General features: G+C 39.0%; 2 protein-coding genes across 2 annotated transcripts in view; one reads left to right on the top strand and one right to left on the bottom strand.

The window, feature by feature from the left end:
* LOC135197978 (solute carrier family 66 member 3-like) overlaps positions 1-19499 on the top strand; it is a 54116-nt gene extending 34617 nt beyond the window's left edge. The window contains exons 3-4 of the mRNA XM_064225293.1: positions 2696-2816; positions 18804-19499. Coding sequence (XP_064081363.1) covers positions 2696-2816; positions 18804-18934 — 252 coding nt within the window. The 3' untranslated portion in view covers positions 18935-19499. The remainder of the gene's footprint in view (positions 1-2695; positions 2817-18803) is intronic.
* The window catches only part of LOC135197979 (hematopoietic prostaglandin D synthase-like), a 120476-nt gene that overhangs the window by 767 nt on the left and 100097 nt on the right, over positions 1-19612 (bottom strand). The window lies entirely within an intron of this gene.

Below are 19612 nucleotides of genomic sequence, written 5' to 3'. Positions count from 1 at the left end.
AATGATTTATGGGAGAACCATTGTATAGGGAACCAAAGAGAAACTTTGACTATCCAATAGCAAACCAATACACTAGGGTTTGTACTACTCCCAACTCCTCCTTGCCAAGGAGTGGAGCATATGCTACCAAATAGAGGGTTTGATATTTGTATATTAAGCGACCCACTATCAGTATGACTACCTTACTCACCTGTATCAGACCAGTCCAGCGAATGACGTGTTTATTCCTTAACCCGCCCGAAGGAAGAAGGAAAGGTACAAGACAAAGAAGGAGACCAGCCAACTCACTCATTCTCTCATCCACACAATCATTTTAGGTAAAATACAAAAGTGCCCTGTTAAGGGCAACTATGAGTTACACAACCTGTTAGGCAGCCACCACAGGACCCAGGGAAAATGTGTCCCGGATCTGTGGGCAACATCCATAAGATAGAAAGAGGTGAACGTGGACTGGCGTAACCAAGTACCAGCACTCAGCACTCTGTGTACAGCCAAGTTCTTTTTGAAAGCCAGAGAGGGACCAATACCCCTAACGTCATGCACTCTAGCCTGCACAGACGTGGTGGTGGAATCATCAAGAGTCAAGTATGCCTGTCTGATGGTTTCCCGTATCCAAAAAGAGATAGTATTCTTAGGCATCTCTTTCTTCATACGGCCTGTGCTAACAAAAAGTCTGCGGCAGCCTGTTCTAAGGTGCTAAGTCCTTTTAAGATATCAATGCAGGGCCCGGACAGGGCACAACAAAAGCTCTTGAGCATCACCACCCACAAAGTCATTCAGTGATGGAATGGAAAATGAAGTGAACCTGTCCTCGTGCACAGAGGGATTTTGGGTCTTGGCCACGAATTCCGGGACAAATTCAAAGGACACCGACCCACAACCCCTGGTGTGCTTCACATCATAGCTTAGACCGTGGAGCTCTGCTACCCTCTTGGAAGATGCCAAGGCCAGAAGTTAAACTGTCTTGAGCGTCAAGTTCCTGTCAGATGAGCGAAGCAGGGGCTCATATGGACTCTTAGTGAAGCTCTTGAGAACCAAGGAAACATCCCACATCGGAGGCTTGAGCTCTCTAGGAGAACTCGACTGCTCAAGCCCCTTAACTAACAAGGAAAGTTCCCAGGAAGAGATGTCGATACCTGTAAGGCGTAACACCAAACTCAGGGCCGCCCTGTAGCCTATAATGGCAGAAACTGACAAATGTTTCTCGTCTCTGAGGAAGGTTAAAAAGTCTGCCATTCACTGATTAGAGGTTGCAAGTGGAGAAAAACCCCATTTACGACACCAATCACAGTAGATTGCCCATTTGCCTGGTGGCCTCCCGATTCTTCCAGCGATGAATCTGTGGAAGAAAAGGAAGGAGACACAGGAACAGCGCTACTATGGGGGGTGAATACTGCAGGAGACAAAGCATCGGGAAGAGGCGAAAAACCTTCCCAAGAAGGAAGAGTCGAAACCCTATGATGCTCTCTCTTGCTATAAAACGACTTCCATTGCTCTTTAGGCCATGCCCAGCATTCCATGCAAGGATTTGTTATAGTACAAAAATTAGAACGGCACCTACTACGCGTGATGTGGGGATCGGTCGCCCCCGAAGCCAAAAAACGAGAATACGGAAAACCTGGAATTCTGAGGCGCACACATTGACAAGGCCAAGAAGGAGCAGAAGAAGCCATATCATCAGCCAAACACACACACACACACACACACACACTAAACACAAGCGAAACGGGCAATGAACTGGTTAAAGGCCAAGAGAGGATAACCACGACTCTCGCCCAGGCGTTTAAAGAACAGACAGACACGGTGGCGTAGGTGAGTGGTCCTTGACCACTCTTCACCCGATCTACGCATGCATTGCCAGATATCACAAGATTCCTTGCTTTCATCTTTCTTAACCAGATCCAGCTAGGCGCTAGAAATTATCCTATTGTAAGTCTGAAGGTTTGTTCACGTATGAACAATAAAAAAGTTACTGAATCTTCATTCTCTGTAAATTTACATAAATATTTTTCAACAAATATCCTAATAAGTTGTTAGTGATTTTATTTTTTATCTGTTTTGATATCTGAGCTGTAATTATAATTTTACAATTGTCTTGTACAAGAGGCACCACAAGGGGTTGTAAATAGTCATTTTCAACTTCTTGTGGAAGGTAGGGAAAAGTTTTTAGTATTTTTTTTCTTTCACCATGTGCATTTGCATATCTTGCTCTTTCCAATGATGTGTTTTTTTCATAACTTGGCTGTCCTCAAAGTTTACCTGGCCTGAGGAGCTGCATATCGATATATTTAACCGTCCAGTAAGGGTTAAACAACTGCCGCCAACAGCAACGCCAACCAGCGGCGACTGACTGAAACACTTTTGTTTACAAAAATCGTACGGTTCATCGGGTTGGATTCCGGTTTTTTGTTTGAGCTTTGATGCAAAATTTACTCAGAATTTACGTTGAAATCCGATTGTCAATTTCTAATATGGTCAAGGACCCGGGTTCTACTGTATTTAATTTTTCATAACATTATCAGCTTTATAAACCCCAGGATTGAGGTTTATATTAATTATTTTCTAGGCAGTCGCATAATTCTGTTTCCCTCATGTTATTATTTCTATTTATTCAGTTATATTTGTATAATACTGTGACTCTAATAACCATCCATTTATAAAAAATTTAAGATATATACTAACTGATATTTTTCAGGGACTTACAACTCCTATATCTGCAAGTAGCAAGGTAGTCGCACTTTTAACAATTCTCAGGTCCAAAAATTCATCAACTGTTTCCATTCCGTCGTGGCTGATATCTACATATACATGTGTTAGTAAGTATTCTCCAGTACTGTGCTTTTGCTACCAAGGAAAATATTTTATTGCCCTAATATTGAATTATATGAGAGTTTTGTCATTTATAACATATTTAATAAATGGTTTTCTAAGACGTAGTGTGTTATGGTATTTTTATGAAGTACAAACCCTTGCTTTAAAAAAGCCTGTCATTCTGGTACTTGGAAGGGTATATTAAGACAGAATTACAAAGAGCTCTCATGTACTTCCTGGTGAATGGTGAGCACCAAGGGGGTTTACATCCCTCATTTACTCACCCTACTACACTGTCATCCTTTGGTTTCAAGGGATAAAAGTTTGTATGTAATTAAATTATAATGTCATTTTACCCATTCTGTAGCTTGTGTTCGTAAGTGTACAGTATTTGCACTTTTTTTTTTTTACTATGTTTTTGTTTTTTTTTGTTTGCCATATTGGTATTTTCAGCCATTTTGAATCTGTTCCTTGTTACCAAGGTAAATTGTTTCGAAGCCCCAAGATGGATACTTAAAATTGTAGATATTATGGATAGGGTTAATATACCTCTATACAGATTTTGCAGTGCTGTTAAGGGGGAGTTTTTAAGGCTATAGAATTTATACCAGTAACACTAGATATTTCATCCAAAGAAAGCCACTAGTGATTTTTTTTCTTCCATAAAAAGCTGCTTCCTCCTACATCAAGTGTGTTACTTAAATTAAATTATCATGTTACAAAACACTTGTAATAATTATGTACCCCACAAGTTGAATCTTAATGGATACTGTTGGTTTGAAAGATACAATTTTGATCTTTGCCACAAACAAAAAGAAAAAGCTACTGAAATTTAATTTCTTTGATATAAAAATAAATGTGCTGTCAATTGGACTTGGACAAGTTTAGGCCTATTAGGCCCCATGTGTTTCACTTAAAATTATTAAAAAGGGCAAAATAACACCCTAAAGTACTGTTTTTGAGACTTCAAAAGTTGGAGCAACTTGACCATGGGGTGATGTGTCACCATGTTGACTTGGACCAAAGCTTCAAGGCTACTGAATTCCTTGGCTGGTATTGTCTAGTGCTGTGGCGGAAGACTTGTGATTAGATCATTTTTATGGTATTTCAGCAAAATTTATTGTAATAAACAGTATATGTAGATTGATCAACTGTAAGTTACTTCCAATTTGTGGCTGTGTGAAAACCCCCATAACTACAGAACTTCAAAAAAATTTGGTGTAATACTCCATACTCATGTTGCCAAATGCCATACCTACATGGAGGCAATCATCTCTGTGCTCCATGCCTGTACAGTGCACTATCGTAATAAAAAATTTTTATAGATAAATTCAGTCAGGCAATCTTGTTTGCATTCCTTATTGTTGAGACAGAATTTAAATAGATACTGTAGTACATATATATAAAATCAATAAAATGAAATACTTAAGGTGAACCAAAGGATTGTGTCAGTAAGCAATGGCACCTTGTAACACCGTGACAGAATACACAAGCACAGGGGATAATAATTAAAACTTTATGAAATTGAGCTTACTGAAAAGAAATGAGACATTCAATAATGGTGTAAATCAGACTAGACTCAACCACATTAGCAGGAAAATGGCCATCAGCAATTAGTATAGTACATCTTATGTCTCTTCTTATCGATGCTCCCTCTTACTATAGAATAACTTCCACTGCCCTCTAGGCCACACAGCATTCCATGCAGGGATTCGTTATTGTACAAACGTTAGAGCGACACCTACTGCAAGTGACGTGTAGGTCAGTCACAGACGAAGCCAAAAAACGAGAACATGGAAAACCTGGAGTTACGGGGCACACACGTTGACGAGGCTGAGATGGAGCAGAAGAAGCCATAATAACAGTACACACATACACACACTAAAACGCAAGCGAAACAAGCAATGAACCGGGTAAAGACCGAGAGAGGTCAACCACAACTCTCGTCCAGGCGGTTAATAAAAGGCTGACGCGGTGGCGTGGGTGCATGGTCCTTGACCACTCTTCACCTGATATACGCTCACATTGCCAGATCTCACAAGATTCCTTGCTTTCATCTGCGATTTTACCAGGTCCAGCTAGGCGCTAGAAATTATCCTATTGTTAAGACCTCAAGTTTGTAGCTATGAAAAATACAAATTGTAGAAAATTTGTCATTTCTTTTGTGGCCATCTTCCTCTTCTAAATTTTTTTAATGGTTAGGAAACTCAGTCATCAAGGAGTACAATTCTCATTCTTCCTCATCATCATATTGTGAGTTTATTGAGTGTTCCTGATAAACCCAAATTTGGTAAAAAGACTATTTATTTAGTGTGCAATTCCATGCAGCCTTTGCATAAACAAGTGTAGTCATCTGCTTTCAAGTGCTAATGTGGAGATTTCACTTCTAAGTAAATCTTTATGTGAGTTTGATTAATATCATGGCTAACTTGGTGAACAGTAAATACTGCAACACCATTTTCAAGGACAATTCTTTATTTATCAGGTTCACTACTTATCAGCCACATGTCATTGCTCAGGTTGTTGTATAGACCTAATCATATTGCAAGGGAATTATTTTTTTGTACATGGAACTTACCCAGCAGATATATACTTAGCTATAGACTCCGTCGTCCCCGACAGAAATTCGAATTTCGCGGCACACGCTGCAGGTAGGTCAGGTGATCTACCGCCCCTGCCGCTGGGGGGCAGGAATAGGAACGATTACCGTTCTAGAATCAGATTTTCTCTGTCGCGGTAGTGTCAACATACGTTGTTGCTACCTCCTGACTTGATTTTCGTTTTTTCATCGCCATCGACCTTCTGGGCTGTCTTTTGCAGGGAAGTACTGGGTCTTTGGTTTGGCATACGCTTTTATTAACTTTTTAATAAATTTGGCTTCGAAATTTCGAAGAATATATTACGTGAAACTACCGAATTTTTCGGTACACTCATATATTTTGCAATAAGGGAAATATTGATTTTTTTTTTTCACTAATACGTGTATAAGTGTTAGAACTTGATGAAGGAAATATAAGATCTAACTTCCTACTTTAGGAAGTCAGAAAGCATATAACTAGATACGCTTCCTTTAGAAGCCTTAAGAGCTCTCGTACTAACGAGCAGTTAGAGTATTGACAATTCTAGTAGTTGTTGCATCCTCATCACCTTCTTACTCCACAGAATCTACAAATTCATATGTGCAAATTTGAAGATAAATGGATGGAGCTCAAAAGGCGAGCTCTAAAAAGGTAAGAAGTAAATATAGTGTTCCCAGTGCAGTGGAGGGTGCGTCTGATCGGCTCCGTAGCGCTTCCAGGCCTAGACCTCTTCCAAACTCCCAGACCCAGTGGAGGAGGAAAGTCGACAGCCGCAGGAAGGTTAGGGAGAACCCCCACCGGTCAGGCGTCCCCTTGGCAGGTTCTAGACTGCCAAGGATAGCCATTGATAAGGCATCCTTAAAAAAAAGTGCGTCTCTTCATCTTACATCCGAAAAGACGAAGAATGTATGTTTGGAGTTTCGATGATCTAGCGCGTTCTCTGAAAACTAAGAGAACACTGAGCAAGAGCCAGCCGCTGCCAGGAAGCCGCGTTCCAGCAAGCTAGCGTGAGCTATGTTCCAATAGCCAGCAGCGAGGCGCGTTCCAGCTAACAGACTAGCGCGAGCCGCGTTCCTACAACCAAACGCGAGCCGCGTTCTAGAAAATTTTTCTTGGCGCAAGGCGCCTTCAAAGAGACGAAGCGCCAGCCTGGCGCAAATTGCGCCAGAAAAACAGACGGCTAGAGCAAGGAGCCTTATAGTAGAGTGGCAATCAGAACGATCCTTCCATTGAACGTTTCCGGGCAAGAGGCTCTTTCTAAAAGGGGTCTAGTAGGCGCTCGGAACTATCAGGGCGCACGGGACCTTCCACGCAAGCAGAACGTTCCAGGAGCGAGTCTCCTTTCTAGCGTGCGGAACATTCCAGGCGCTAGATGCAAGGAGCCAGGCGCCAGAATATTCCTAATCTTCTTATGAGAGAGAGGTCAGTCGCGAGGCTCCTCTTTGAGTTTTCAACTTGAGCAACTTTCCCCTGGCAAAGGTGCAAGATGTCGCACAGGCGGCCGTCGCTTTTGCCAGAAGGATTCTGATACTAAGAGAAGCCATTTTTTCATTATTCAGAGGACTCTCTCCTTCATTCATGCTCTTCCCTCGTTATGAAGAGGCAAGAGCTTTGGGAGTTTTCTTATAAGAATCTCATCGACGTTTGGGTATGATGGCGGATAGGAAATATCTACTTCCTTCCGTAAACCCTACAGATGAACAGGAATTCTGTCTCTTCCACGATTTATGAGGAAATCACGAAGATTTAAAGAGTTCCTGGATTAACTTCCTTCCTTAAGGAGATATATATACTCTTTCTATCGTTCTATTAACGAAAAGAACGAAGATAGTAAAAATTTTTCCTTTCTCTATCTGACTCGGCAGGGAAAGAAGGTAGTAGAGTATCTGCTGTATGAGAATACGATACGGCAAATCAGAAGCACATACCATAGTTACTTCTTTGCTGAGCAACTCAATTACCAGTATCCTTCCAGGAATTTCCTAGGAAGGACTACGCTTAAAGGGATTGTTAAGACAACACCTACTTAGCTTCTAGATTTATCGAAGTCTTGTTTCGCTTAGATATGCATTATAAGAACTTCCTGAAGTTCGATAATAATTTTATAAGATTCCTTTATTAAATCGAGTAGCTGGCAACTCTGGAAGAGTAAGGCCAGTCGGCTAACGAGACTGCTATCGCTTAGGCCTTAGACACCAACGCAGTATCATGTAGGTGTCGGTCATGAGTGGTCGGTTACATGTCTCTCTCCTGCGGGATGGAATGACTAACCGTGTCTCTCCCCTACAATTGTGGTTTTAGCCTCGGATTGAGGGGATAGTTAAGCAAACATAAATAAAATATTGTCTGCCTTTTGCTAAGAAGCTTTCAATAAGAAAGATATTACAACATTTCAATGCTGTTTACCATAGGTAACATTTTTTAAAGGATTCTAACGCAGCGGAACTCTATATTGTATAATGCTCTCATGCTTACGAAAGCATGGCTTATTAGAGTACATGCTTAGTGAGAAGATGAATGTAGTAGAGAATTCACTTTAAGACTACTGTATGGTCAAGTCTTATGCACATACCGAGGTTAACTACAGAATTCCTAGTATCCTTACAAAGGTTTCCTAGATTAATGCTGTTTACCACAATGTGACAGTATTATAAAGGATTCTAATACGGCAGAGCGCGATATATATAATTCTCTCATCTTTTCGAGAAACGCACACAACCTTTTTAGAATCGGATATTGCTCAAGAGAAGTTGGTGAGTCGGATGGGAAACATTCTCTTAATTGTGGCAGAAGTTGTTCCCTGAATGGGACTTGCTACTACGTATATAAAAGTTTTTTCCCACTAAGAACGGAATTAACATGTGAAGGATGTCGGGTACCATAAAGGCATAGATGTTATGGCACATAACCTAAAAAGAACTAGAAGGAAGCGCCAGCCAAGATATTTTCTCGTTTTAGCGAGTTATTAACCTAAGAGTCCAGTAGCCTCTCGGACAGCAGGCTCGGTAACGGCAAGATTCGTTCCTGATTTCGTTACCCATTTAATCGAAAAGGGGTCGCTTACAAGGAGTGATGAAATGATTTATTTTAATCACTTAAGCCATTTCCACGACTCTCATATCGCAAAGAGCATCGAGAATCTCTTTTTTTTGCCCCTGCTCGCGTTACCAAAGAGAACCTATTTGGGAACAGACACGGAACGTAACGATCCTTAAGAGGTTCGATGCAAGATTTTACATGTCCGTGAGAACCTTCTTGATCGAAGATAATAACTGTTAACGTATGTCTAACATTTATTGAAAAGAGTTATGAGAACCTGCGGAAAGTCTTCTTCATAGATCTCTTTGTAAGGTAGAAGACGAACAGGCTTCCTTTAGACTGCTTCTTTTTCCTCGAACCAAGAGAGGTAGCAATATAAGACATCTTTAAATTTAAAGAAGGGGAATAAACTTTAGTCTTTTTTCCCCTAGTTATAAATTCTTAACAGATATTAAGATAAATGGGCGTCAAAGGAAGAGAGGATGTATGCCTCATTTTGGCCTTAGAGAGGTTGGATTCACAGAAGTCACGTTCTTCTCACAGCATGTTTCGTAAGGCTTTTCCAAGAGTATCTGGATATTCTATCAGAATCTATTATAAATAGACCTATAAAACCTCTCCACTCTGAGTCTGTCCGCGTGCAGACTGACCAGAAGTGGACATGAATGAGAGGTTTTTTCAAGGTAAATGACAATAGTCATGGCTAAGACATAGAATTGCTGCAGATCGTGCTAGATGGAATGAGGAAACTGTCCTCTTCCGATACCTCTGTGAACCACATAGCGAGGTTTTTTCTTCACTTTCAGAGGGAAGAATCACCTATGTATATATCTGCTATCAAAGAACGCAGTAAAAGGCTATACTCTGTCTCTACAAGGGGAATTAGAGATAACAGAGGATTAAGATCTTCGGGATCTTATACGATTCTGCAATACGACAAGAGTAGGATATCATGTACTTCGAATGGGATCTTTTTGTGGCCACAGATTCCGTGTTCCGACAAAATGGAACTGCTCCTCATCAAACTTCTTTGAGGAAGTTTATGAAGGAATTCTTTGTTTCTCTTAGCCCTAAACGACCAAGAAGACAAGGGAATTTTTTGTGCATTGGAATCTCGCATCAGATTCAATGGAGACTCGGCAATGGGTTCTTGCCAGCATAGTATGTCTGGCAAAAGAACTAAATCCCTCTATTCCTGACGCAACGCTTTCAGATAGAAGTTTCGTTGCCCAGGCAGGGTACTTACATTTTCATCTACAGAAGAAGAGAGATGGTTTAAAACGTGCCTACAGAGTCTTCGGGGTGCGATGAGGGCTCAAAATGCTTCCCAGAAGTATTCAGAAGGATACAAATAGAGCTAGAAATCAGGGTTCCGCCCCAATTTCAGCTCAGTCTCTCGACTTCCCAGACTCCTTCCCTTCCTTCGGGCAAGGATAGGGAAGATTCTGCAACGAGGAACCTCATCAACATGTAAGAAGAGATCTCGTTAGCAAAAGAAGTGTCACGAAGGATCCTCCTCGAGGAAGACCTCTTCTCTCTCGTATTGTTAGATATCCTGTCGTCTACTGGGTGTAGCTGACTAAAATCACCTCCCCTTGCCAGGGGCCAAAAGCTCAAAGGGGAAGAATTTCTTCCACCCTTCTCCAGTCTCCTGATAAACTATGTGGTTGTTCAGGACTCTCGTACAATGTAGCGCCAGCCAAGCACCAAATGCCAATACAGGCGAAAAACGCCAGAGGCGGACAGTTCCAAGGAACTCTGTCATGGTCGGATACTGAGAAGGAGCGGGCCTCCAACTGGCGCATTTTCGGACCAGATATAAGAGTCCGATGTGGGACTCGCCAGACAGCCTAGAGACTCTTCCAAGCTCGAAGCTCCAGCAAGTGTGGAGGAGCCAAGCCAGGCGCGAGGCGCCAGCCAGGCTCTAGGAGCCAGCCAGGCTCTAGAAGCCAGCCAGGCGCCATCCAGGTGCCAGGCTCTAGAAGCCAGCCAGGCGCCATCCAGGTGCCAGGATCCTTCAAGGCTAGGCTCCAGTCAGGATTGAGGATCCATCCAGGCGCAAGGCTCCTTCCAGTAAAGAGAAACCTAAAGCTCTGTCATGTAAGAGGGCTAGTCCCATTGATATGATACAGGTAAAGCTCTGCCATGTAAGTGGGTCAGCCCCCATTGGCACGATCCGAGAAGGCTCTGTCGTGTAAGCGCGCTAGCCCCCATTGACATGATCCAGAAGGGTTTGTCAGTCATAGGTCCCTACCTCGCTGAAACTCTTGAGGCATGCAGACTCATAGACAGTAAATCATGAAGTCTTCTGCCAGGCTCCAGGTGCCTTCCAGGCGCAAGGCACCAGCCAGACGCAAGGCTCCAGCCAGGCGCAAGGCGCTAGCCAGGAAGGAGGAGCCCCAATCGGCACCAGCCCGGCGCAAGGCGCCAGCCATGGCGCAAGGAGCCAGGCCAGGCGCAAGGCGCCAGCCAGGCGCGGGCTCCAGCCAGCACCTAGGCGCCATTCAGGCGCAAGGCTCGCCAGGCCAGGCGAGGGTGCTAGACAGGCGCTAGACGCCTGCCAGGCCCGAAGCGCTAGCCAGGCTCCAGGCTTCACCCAGAAGAGATCTATATCAAAGAACGCCCTGGCCTTCTTTGAGACATTGTAATCTCCTAAGCACTTGATAAGTGCATTGATGATTCCTTCAAACAGCTGAGAATTAAAAGCGCATGAAGTGCGAGCTTTTCCGAATCTTGTTCTTTCTTTCCCTAACAATATGTCATAAGGACATATTAGCTGTCACATACGGGAGATGCAACTGTGTTGACTTCCCATTATCCGAAGGATGTCAAGATAACCTTCGAGGGATCCTTCTCTCTTGGTTGATACGTGTCTGCGGATACATTGCTGGGATAGGAGCAGATACTGATCCTTTAACTAGTGAGTTAAATTTTATTTAACGTCGTGGTTTTTTCTTTGGGCTTTTTTTTGAAAGGAGTTTGTAGATAACTCTTTTCAACTTAAGCACTAACCCGCGGGTTGGAGGATTCAGGTGATCGGGATCGGTGTTGTGCTCCTTAATTATGCCACTAGGCATAGGCATATTGTCATGTAAGAGGCTCTGTCGAGTAAATGGATAAGACCCCATCGACAGACCCACAAGAACTCTTAGCCATAGGTCACATCCTCGCTGAGGCTCTTGAGGCGAAGCAGATTCCTAGGCATTAGCCATGGAGTCTTCCGTTGCCTGATCAAGTAGGAACCAAGGTTTTATTTATTATTACCTACAACGTATGTTGTTTACCTGTCTATTCAGTAAATAGTTGTCTCTTTCCCCACCACAAGGGTGTCAATCAGCTAAGTATATATCTGCTGGGTAAGTTCCATGTACAAAAAAAACATGATATTGTTAAGATACAATAAAGTTTGTACATACTTACCTGGCAGATATATACGATTGATGGCCCACCCACCCAACCTCCCCTCAGGAGACAGGTGGAAGAGAAAATTTGGTTCTAGAACGGTAATCGTCCTATTCCTGCCAGCCCAGCGGCAGGGGCGGTAGATCACCTGACCTACCTGCAGCGTGTGCCGCGAAACAATTCGAATTTCTGTCGGGGACGACGGAGTCTATAGCTAAGTATATATCTGCCAGGTAAGTATGTACAAAACTTTATTGTATCTTAACAATATCATTTCAAGCCCCATAAATGAGCTACTCCCTGTAGGGGGTTAGTTCTGTCAGTGGACCTCATGCGGTGCACTGTGGGTATTACTTAAGATTCTTTGCAGTGTGCCTTCAGCCCCCAGCTGCAACCGCTTTTGTTCCTTTTACTATACCTCCTTTCATATACTCTCTCTTCATCTTACTTTCCACCCTCTCCCAACACTTGATTCATAGCGCAACTGCGAGGTTTTCCTCATGTTACACCTTTCAAACCTTTTGCTGTCAATTTCCAATTCAGGGCTGAATGACCTCAACTCGTATTCCTAAAGAAAACTACATACTATATACATTCCCCAAAAATCCTCAACCATTGCAACCGGTAGGGGGCTTAGAGGATGGCAGCTGGGAAGCAGTGTCCTAGTGCTTTGATGTGTTAGTAAGCCCTTGGAATCCTTTGTACCTCAGCTACTGACCCACCAAATTTTAGTTAAGCATTTTTTTTTCTCTTGATTACAATTTCTCCTTCTGTTAAAATAGAAGACACAAATGATTTGGGTTATGAGAAACTCTGCTCTTCAATTTTGTTGGAGGTTGGAGTTGTCAACTTGCCTCTGCACCTGTAAAATTTTATGACCGACTGACAACTTATACAACACTTAGGGTTAGGCATATATTAAAGTGGGTCTCCTAAGCCAGTTAAAACACAATATTGCTTTGCTGTCAGTGTACCTAACATTGTGCGCTGTAGGCATTACTGAAGTTGTTTGCAGTATCCCCTTGGCCCTAGCTATACCACCTTTTAAGCCTTTTGCTTTACCTCTATTCCCACTTCCTTTCTTCCATCTTTCTGTCCAACCACTCCAACTCCCTCTCCACAGTCTTATGCAGAATGGCTGAAGGTGCCCCAGTTGACTTTATAGCCTAATTTTCATATATCAATTAAATTGAAATAACAAAAACAGTAAGAAAAATTAATTTCAGACAGGATCCAACCTTGACCCATTTTGTTTCTCTATAGGAATTGAGAACTGGTCAAGAGACATAATACACTACAAAGTGAAAACCAAATATCACCATGAAGAACTATTGTTTACCTGTTGAATATTCAATCAACAACTGAAATTTTATAAATAAAAGTACTTGGGGTATCACATTAACTACCAAAAATCAACAAGTTACTTTGCAATGCAATCTAAAGGTAACTCAAAAGTTAAAGTAACAATATTGCCCAATCAAACGATGAATAATAAACATTATTAGACTCAAAAAACATACACTGTGCATGTGATATTGAAGACCCAAACCCTTGTGATGTTGTATCACAAATGGAAATTGAGGAAATTAATCAGAATATATATATAAAAAAAGAAGACTTTAGAGACAACGACCACAATATTGTTTTTGGCCTTGAGCATAAAAAGAAAAGATCATGAGAAAGAATAAGGCCTAAAAATAAGAAACAAAAGGCTAATACATAACTATAATCCTACATAACTAATCCATCTGTCAAACTAGAATCAAAAGCACAAAAAGAACATGACACAAAATTAGCCCATCAGAATCGCAAATGGCAGACCCATTAACCCTTAAACGCCGAGTGGACGTATTTTACGTCAACATTTTTTGTCTCTCGGGTGCCGACTGGACGTATTTTACGTCGACATACAAAAGTTTTTAAAAAATTTGCGGAAAAATACTTATAGGCCTACCAGCCAAAAACTCTTGAATCACGCTCTTTGGGTGATGCTGGGAGTTCACGGATCAAGGTGTTGTTTTGTTTACAATCGTTACGCAGGCGCTCAAGTGCGAATTTCTTTCTTGCCGCACTAAAAAGTATCGGTGACACACCTCGGAAATTATTTCGTCACTTTGACATAATTTTTGTACCATTTTAAATTATCCGTTACATGGAGAATTATATATGAAAATGTGCGCATTTTTATGTAGAATACAACAAAAAAATACTCATGATTGTAGCTTTTATCAGTTTTGAGATATTTTCATATAAATAACGATAAGTGCCACAATTTCAACCTTCGGTCAACTTTGACTCTACCGAAATGGTCGAAAAACGCAATTGTAAGCTAAAAATCTTATATTTTAGTAATATTCAATCATTTACCTTCATTTTGCAACAAATTGGAAGTCTCTAGCCAATATTTCGATTTATGGTGAATTTATGAAAAAACTTTTTTCTTTCATCCACACGGTAACTCTTCCGAAAAAAATCATACATGCGATTGTGGTAATGTTTGCACCATTTTAAAATTAGCCGTTACATAAAGTTTATATATGGAAATGTGTGCAATTTCATGCACAATACAATTAAAAACAACCCATGGTTGTAGCTTTTATCAGTTTTGAAATATTTTCATATAAAAAATGATAAGTGACAAATTTTCAACCTTCGGTCAACTTTGACTACCAAAATGGTCAAAAAACGCAATAGTAAGCTAAAACTCTTATATTCTAGTAATATTCAATCATTTACCTTCATTATGCAACAAATTGGAAGTCTCTAGCACAATATTTCGATTTATGGTGAATTTATGAAAAAAATAACATTTTCTTTACGTCCGCGCGGTAACTCTTCCAAAAAAATCATACGTGCGATTGTGGTAATGTTTGCACCATTTTAAATTAGCCGTTACATAAAGTTTTATATATGAAAATGTGTGCAATTTCATGTAGAATACAACTAAAAAAAAAAAAAAAAAAAAAAATAATTGAAGGTTGTAGCTTTTCTCATTTTTGAAATATTTGCATATAAATCAAGATAAATAAGAAAAAAAACACGTTTGGTCAACTTTGACTCTACCGAAATGGTAGAAAAACACAATTGTAAGCTAAAACTCTTACAGTCTAGTAATATTCAGTCATTTATCTTCATCTTGAAACAAATTCGAAGTCTCTAGCACAATATTTAGATTTATGGTGAATTTAAAAAAAAAAACTTTCCTTCCCTCTGCGCGGGGATTCTCCGCCACAAATCTCCGAAATGCGTACGTCGCATTCTGGGAATATTAGCTCCATTTTATATTAGGCATTTCATAGAGTTTTATATATGAAAATGTGCGCAATTTCATGTAGAATAAAACGAAAAATATTTGAAGGTTGTAGCTTTTCTAATTTCTGAAATAATTGCTTATAAATAAAAATATATTAAAAAAATTCTACATTCGGTCAACTTTAACTCATCAGATATGGTCGAAAACTGCAATTGTAAGCTAATACTCTTACAGTATAGTAATATTCAATCATTTGTCTTCATTTTGAAATAAATTGGAAGTCTCTAGGACAATACTTAGATTTATGGTGGATTTTTGAAAAAAATATTTTTTTACGTCCGCGCGTTACGAATTCATGCATTATTTTGTGATAATATTTTCTCTGTGTTGCTTTTATTGTTTTACAATGTGTTATATACCTAAATGATCACAATTTAGTGTACATTACAACGAAAAAAAATTAACTTATTACCTTTAACCGTTTTGTGCATAGCGCGATTTGAATACAATTATATATGAAATTTTGTTTTCACACTATCATATATCGCATTATTTATATATGATAATGATAATTTTTTTCATTTCTGATGGTTGCATACTAAACTTCAGGCAATGACAAAAAAAGGAGCCAAAAATGAACTCTTAATCTTGAAAACTAAGCGCGCTGTGATTTTTTGAAAAAAATATTTTTTCCGCTTCCGCGCTCACTCCGAGACCGCCTCGGCACACGGAAGACGATTTTTAATATACCCCTTCGGCGTTTAAGGGTTAATCAAGATCCCACCTCAAAATAAAATTACTTAAAATCAAAGAAATTTGTGATCACAATTAGGGAAAAAGTGAGAAAATCCAGATGACATGGTACACGATTTACCGAATCCTGCAATAAAAACAAGACTGTAAAATAAATCGATAAATAGAGTAGGAATTTTCACAAAATATTGAAATAAAGAAAAACTGACAAACTTATTCAAAGCAAGCATGTGTATCATTTATTTGGAATACAGAAGAAATTTTAAATGTTTTAGATAATTTCATTGAAAAAATCAAAAGAAAGATCCCAAGAAAGAAAATAGTAATGAAACAGTTAAACACAAGAATACTACTATGAGATTCACAGCTGGTGTCCCGGTGTTTTTCCGGAATAAAATTTTATCAACGTACCTGACAAAGAGAACACTTTGTCACAGGGTATCTTACATCCCTACCTAATTTTGTACTGTATTCTGTATTATGAAAGTTGCATAATTCTGGTAATTATAAGAGTAACACTGACTTCTTGTAGACATCGCCAGCAAACTCAGAGGAATGTCTTTCGAAGATATAATGACATAACTTATGATGTCATTAACTTGCCTCCTTCTTGTTGGATAATTGGCTATACATGAAAAAGTCTCAACCTCTGACAACAATGAAATACAACCAATACTCCTTGTTTACACTTTATAGTAGTGGTAGTAGTAGTAGTAGTATATAGGATTTATGCTATGAGGTCGAGTGCCAGAATCCTTGAAGAAAAGGGTTTCTACAAGTAATCCGAGAAATTACTTTCTATCACTATTTCTCCATTGAAAAATTATATAATTAAAAATCAATTAACAAAGTGAAAAACACTGCTATTCATCATAACTCCTTTGATATTTTTCCTATGACAGTGACAATCATTGTAATGAATAGAGTATATATAATTATCTTTCTGCACTTTATGGAAGTCAACAAATGACGAAAACTTGGTAGCCATGGATGTCCGGGTGTACTCCTTGTCCAAAAAAGCTTACATAGGATTTGCCACAGGCCTCCTCACTTCAAAACAATTTTGCAAGTCAAATCACAAAAGCTGTCCTGCAACCTCAGGGACAGTGACTTATAGCTGCCATTTTTGAAGCCTTGACAGGGTATGAATACTCATTCAGAATTTCAGAGACAGCTGTTTGCTGTCATCACCTTGTGGGAGGAGTTGGGATGTCATATGTTTACGTCACATATAATTTTGAACCCATACATTAATGTTTTCTGCCACTGGCTTCGGCTGCTTTAATTTACTCTTGTGAATTGATTTTTTCTATTATATAAGTAGTAAAGAATGCTGCCAAATTAGGTAGGGATGTAAAGTATACTATGGCTAAGTAATATCTTTGTCAAATGCACAGAAAAAAGTTAATCCGGAAAAACAATGGGACAAAGGATCTGAATCTCATAGTAGACCAACTAAAATAAGGAACAACAATTACAAAAAGATAAAAACTTAAATATCAACTTTTGTAAACCACAAAAAGCCTATCACTTACATTATATATTCAATAATTATATAATCCAGTGGAAGAATGTAAAAGGCCTTTTAGAACAGATTATGCCTAGAAGCAGTACGTTGTCTCACTAGAAACTACGAACCATGGGTATTATATTTACAACATGTAAACAAACCAGCAAGTACAGTAATATCATCATAAGAAAAAGGCAAACCAGCAATTATAGTACTATCATCATAAGAAAAAGGCAACTTAAGATGTGCAATACATATACAATTTATGATAAATAATTTGGAATGAAAATCATTCTGAATAACATTGATTTACAATTTTCAGGTTACAAATAGAGAACAATAACTATACCATCTGCAACCTGTAAAATCAACCAGATAAAAATTTGTAAGTAGTAATTTAAAAAAGAATTACGTAATAAGCAACCTCCAAGGGCCTTTTTAATCATTGGAAATTTTAATGCCAGTAACCCTTAGAACAGATCATGAATTCAAGTATGTAATCTGTACTATTTCAATAACAATGAAAAATAAATCCATATTTTTTCAAATTTTATGGGCTTTAGCGCTTGAAGATCTAAAAAATTTTTAGTACGTACAATTAAAGTTAAAATTTGATACATTCAATTAAAATTCCAAGAACTCCAAACAAAATTTAAAAATCTTCAAGTATATATTTATTAACACAGAAGTCAGCCATGTACAATACTAAAAGTGCTAGGCTGTGGTTCCAATTTTAAGCTGCTAAAACTGGCCATGGCCACAGTGTTTACCCTTATTAATGCATTAACTTTTGATGCTAATTGAAAGCATCATTGGGAGGTGTTTTTAATTCTGAAGGGTTCTATAGTGTAGTAAGCCATAAATAAGCTAGCTTCCAGTCAGTCTTCATTAAATACCAAGCTCTATCAAAGATTTGGGCAGGGCTCCTTCAATTAAGTCTCATCTAAAATTTTAACTTTTGGTGCAATAATAATAGTAATAATTATTGGGTGCTAACTACTCTCTTGATTTGGTTATTACTTGCACCAAAGAAAAGGACAGCTGAATCTGTTTGGATCTGACTTTTACTCTTCAGTACAGTAATCTGTGCTTGTACAATGAAATCTGGTAAAAGTTTTAAATATGTATTATACAGTTCTATTTCCCAAAATCAGTATACGTACATAGTTTCATTCTTTCAATTACATATTGTCTAAAACCAATTGCAAATCTGGCTAGCTGTTTGTGTACCAGTGACTGACTTAACTCACTGTTAATTAAAGTAATCGCTTCAGCATGTCAGTTTTGGGTATATTTTTTCCTCTGCTATCTGCCAAATAAAGCAGTGGTAAAATTTTGGTTTAAAGAGATGGTACAGAGAACACTAAAAATGTAAATTTTCCAAATGTGCAAGGCATGGCACATCTTGACTCTTATTGCCTTTCCATACTAATAATGGTCTTTTACTCCTTTGCAGCACGAATTTTCACAATATACTTGGAGTCTGCCGACTTCGCCCTTCTGATGAATTTTGGCACTTCATTTGCCCTTAATTGTTTGATTGTTACTGCAGCCATTGCTTACAAACCTAAGAAGAAAAAGGAGTAAGCTGTTACTCTACCAGGAAGACTTGGACAGTCATAAATGGGACTGCAAAAAATGTAGAATGGCCTTGGTAAACACTGTAGGTATGATAGAAACAGTTATGTTTACTCAAATTTTAAATGTTAGATAGATAGTGATTAGGATTCTGAAGCTTTTATTAAGGACCTCACTAGTATGTGTCACTGTCTCTTGAATTTTGAATGTACAACACACAAATTTTACACTTCCAGTGGAGCTTAAAAAGGATGAAGACACGATACTAACAGTGAGAGCAGTGAGTAGGATGGTGTAATTTTAAGTCTTTTGAATACTTTTTAAAATTTTTATTGAAATATTTTTATATGTAATAGTTTGTCTTTGAGTAACTTTTTATTTTTTACTAAGTGACCATTTTACTCAAGTAAGACAAGTCAATTAGCTGTTATTAATGACATTGTAACCTTACGCAGTAAGTAAAAACGAAAGCTGCTAGGCTGTATTTACAAAACAGTAAGAAATCTGTAATACTATAATTTATGACTGGCAATAAATACAAGCTTTGAGGAGTTTCCTCTCGCGATGCAAGCAAGAGATGTTTGACTGAAGTAGCATTCCTAGATGCAGTACTGGTACTGAATTCTTTACTCAGGGAATATCAATATATACAAATGCTAATTAATGCCCTTGAAACATTTTAGATTA

This window comes from Macrobrachium nipponense, chromosome 21, assembly GCF_015104395.2.
Source record: "Macrobrachium nipponense isolate FS-2020 chromosome 21, ASM1510439v2, whole genome shotgun sequence".
NCBI lineage: Eukaryota > Metazoa > Arthropoda > Malacostraca > Decapoda > Palaemonidae > Macrobrachium > Macrobrachium nipponense.
This window is presented reverse-complemented; position numbering and strand designations above follow the sequence as displayed.